The sequence below is a fragment of the Triticum dicoccoides genome, chromosome 6B (genome assembly GCF_002162155.2).
Source record: "Triticum dicoccoides isolate Atlit2015 ecotype Zavitan chromosome 6B, WEW_v2.0, whole genome shotgun sequence".
NCBI classification, from domain to species: domain Eukaryota; kingdom Viridiplantae; phylum Streptophyta; class Magnoliopsida; order Poales; family Poaceae; genus Triticum; species Triticum dicoccoides.
In genome coordinates, this window is record NC_041391.1 from 105,322,428 (window position 1) to 105,323,324 (window position 897).

Genomic DNA, 897 nt, shown 5'->3' on the forward strand with positions numbered 1-897 from the left:
ACTTGTGCACAGATATTATTAGTAATGATGTGTTAAGATCAAGTGGTTTGAATTCATCAATACCCTCTGTCTCTTCTTCTCTTGTTCTTTATCCTTTCTCGTGTTATCGTACTCCTCCAACATGTCCAAAAGCCCCTCCTGCATTTGCACGGTCAATTATTTCTCATTCGCAAAATTGAAAAATGGAAGCCAGGGTACCTTCTCGCCAAATTTTGAAAGGGAAAGTAACAAGTAAAGAAAAATGCAAACAAGGCATGCATACACCATCGTACAAGAACTTGGTGCCTCTGTCCTTCTCCCAGGCCACCACCTTCGCCGTCAAGGCCTCCGCCATCGCTGCACCCCGTAGATATAGAACAAGACAAATTCACAGGGCAGCATCAGTGTTTCTGTTCATGAAAGGAGATTAATAGACAAACGCAAGTTTCTCATGAAGAACAAGATGAGCATCGTCTTGCACACACCTGGCATCTTGTTGACCAAGGTGCGCGCCTTCTCGGCGCGCTTCAGCACGAGGTGCATTCCTTTACCCACGTTGTATCTGTTCTTGTTCTGAAAATCACACATATGAAAAATAATTCAACGTTTAAAACGAAGAAGATTTTTTTTTTTGTAAGTGGATAAATCTCGCATAAATAGTTATTTCTTGGTTGAAATTTTAGCTAACCAATATCGACATGTACAACTTGCACAAATATCTCTACTCCTATAAAAAACAGTTGGTGTTGATAGTGTGTCTGCCCTCCATCACTTCTGACCATTAGATCTGCACCTAACGCACACGGACAAGCTGTGGCAATTTTGTAACAAGGCACCCATCATTCCGCCTCACTCTTATATTATGGGACAAAGGGAGTATTTACAAAATAATCCTTAGTCTCTCCGTCCAGCCCCACC

The 897-nt window shown here is 41.9% G+C and overlaps 1 protein-coding gene across 1 annotated transcript in view; it reads right to left on the reverse strand.

Annotated features, from left to right (window-relative positions):
- Positions 1 to 897, reverse strand: part of LOC119324901 (65-kDa microtubule-associated protein 3-like) — a 4,445-nt gene that overhangs the window by 744 nt on the left and 2,804 nt on the right. The window contains exons 3-5 of the mRNA XM_037598664.1: positions 465 to 552; positions 263 to 336; positions 64 to 138 (exon numbers count right to left, since the gene is read on the reverse strand). Of these exons, the coding sequence (XP_037454561.1) occupies positions 64 to 138; positions 263 to 336; positions 465 to 552 (237 nt within the window). The remainder of the gene's footprint in view (positions 1 to 63; positions 139 to 262; positions 337 to 464; positions 553 to 897) is intronic.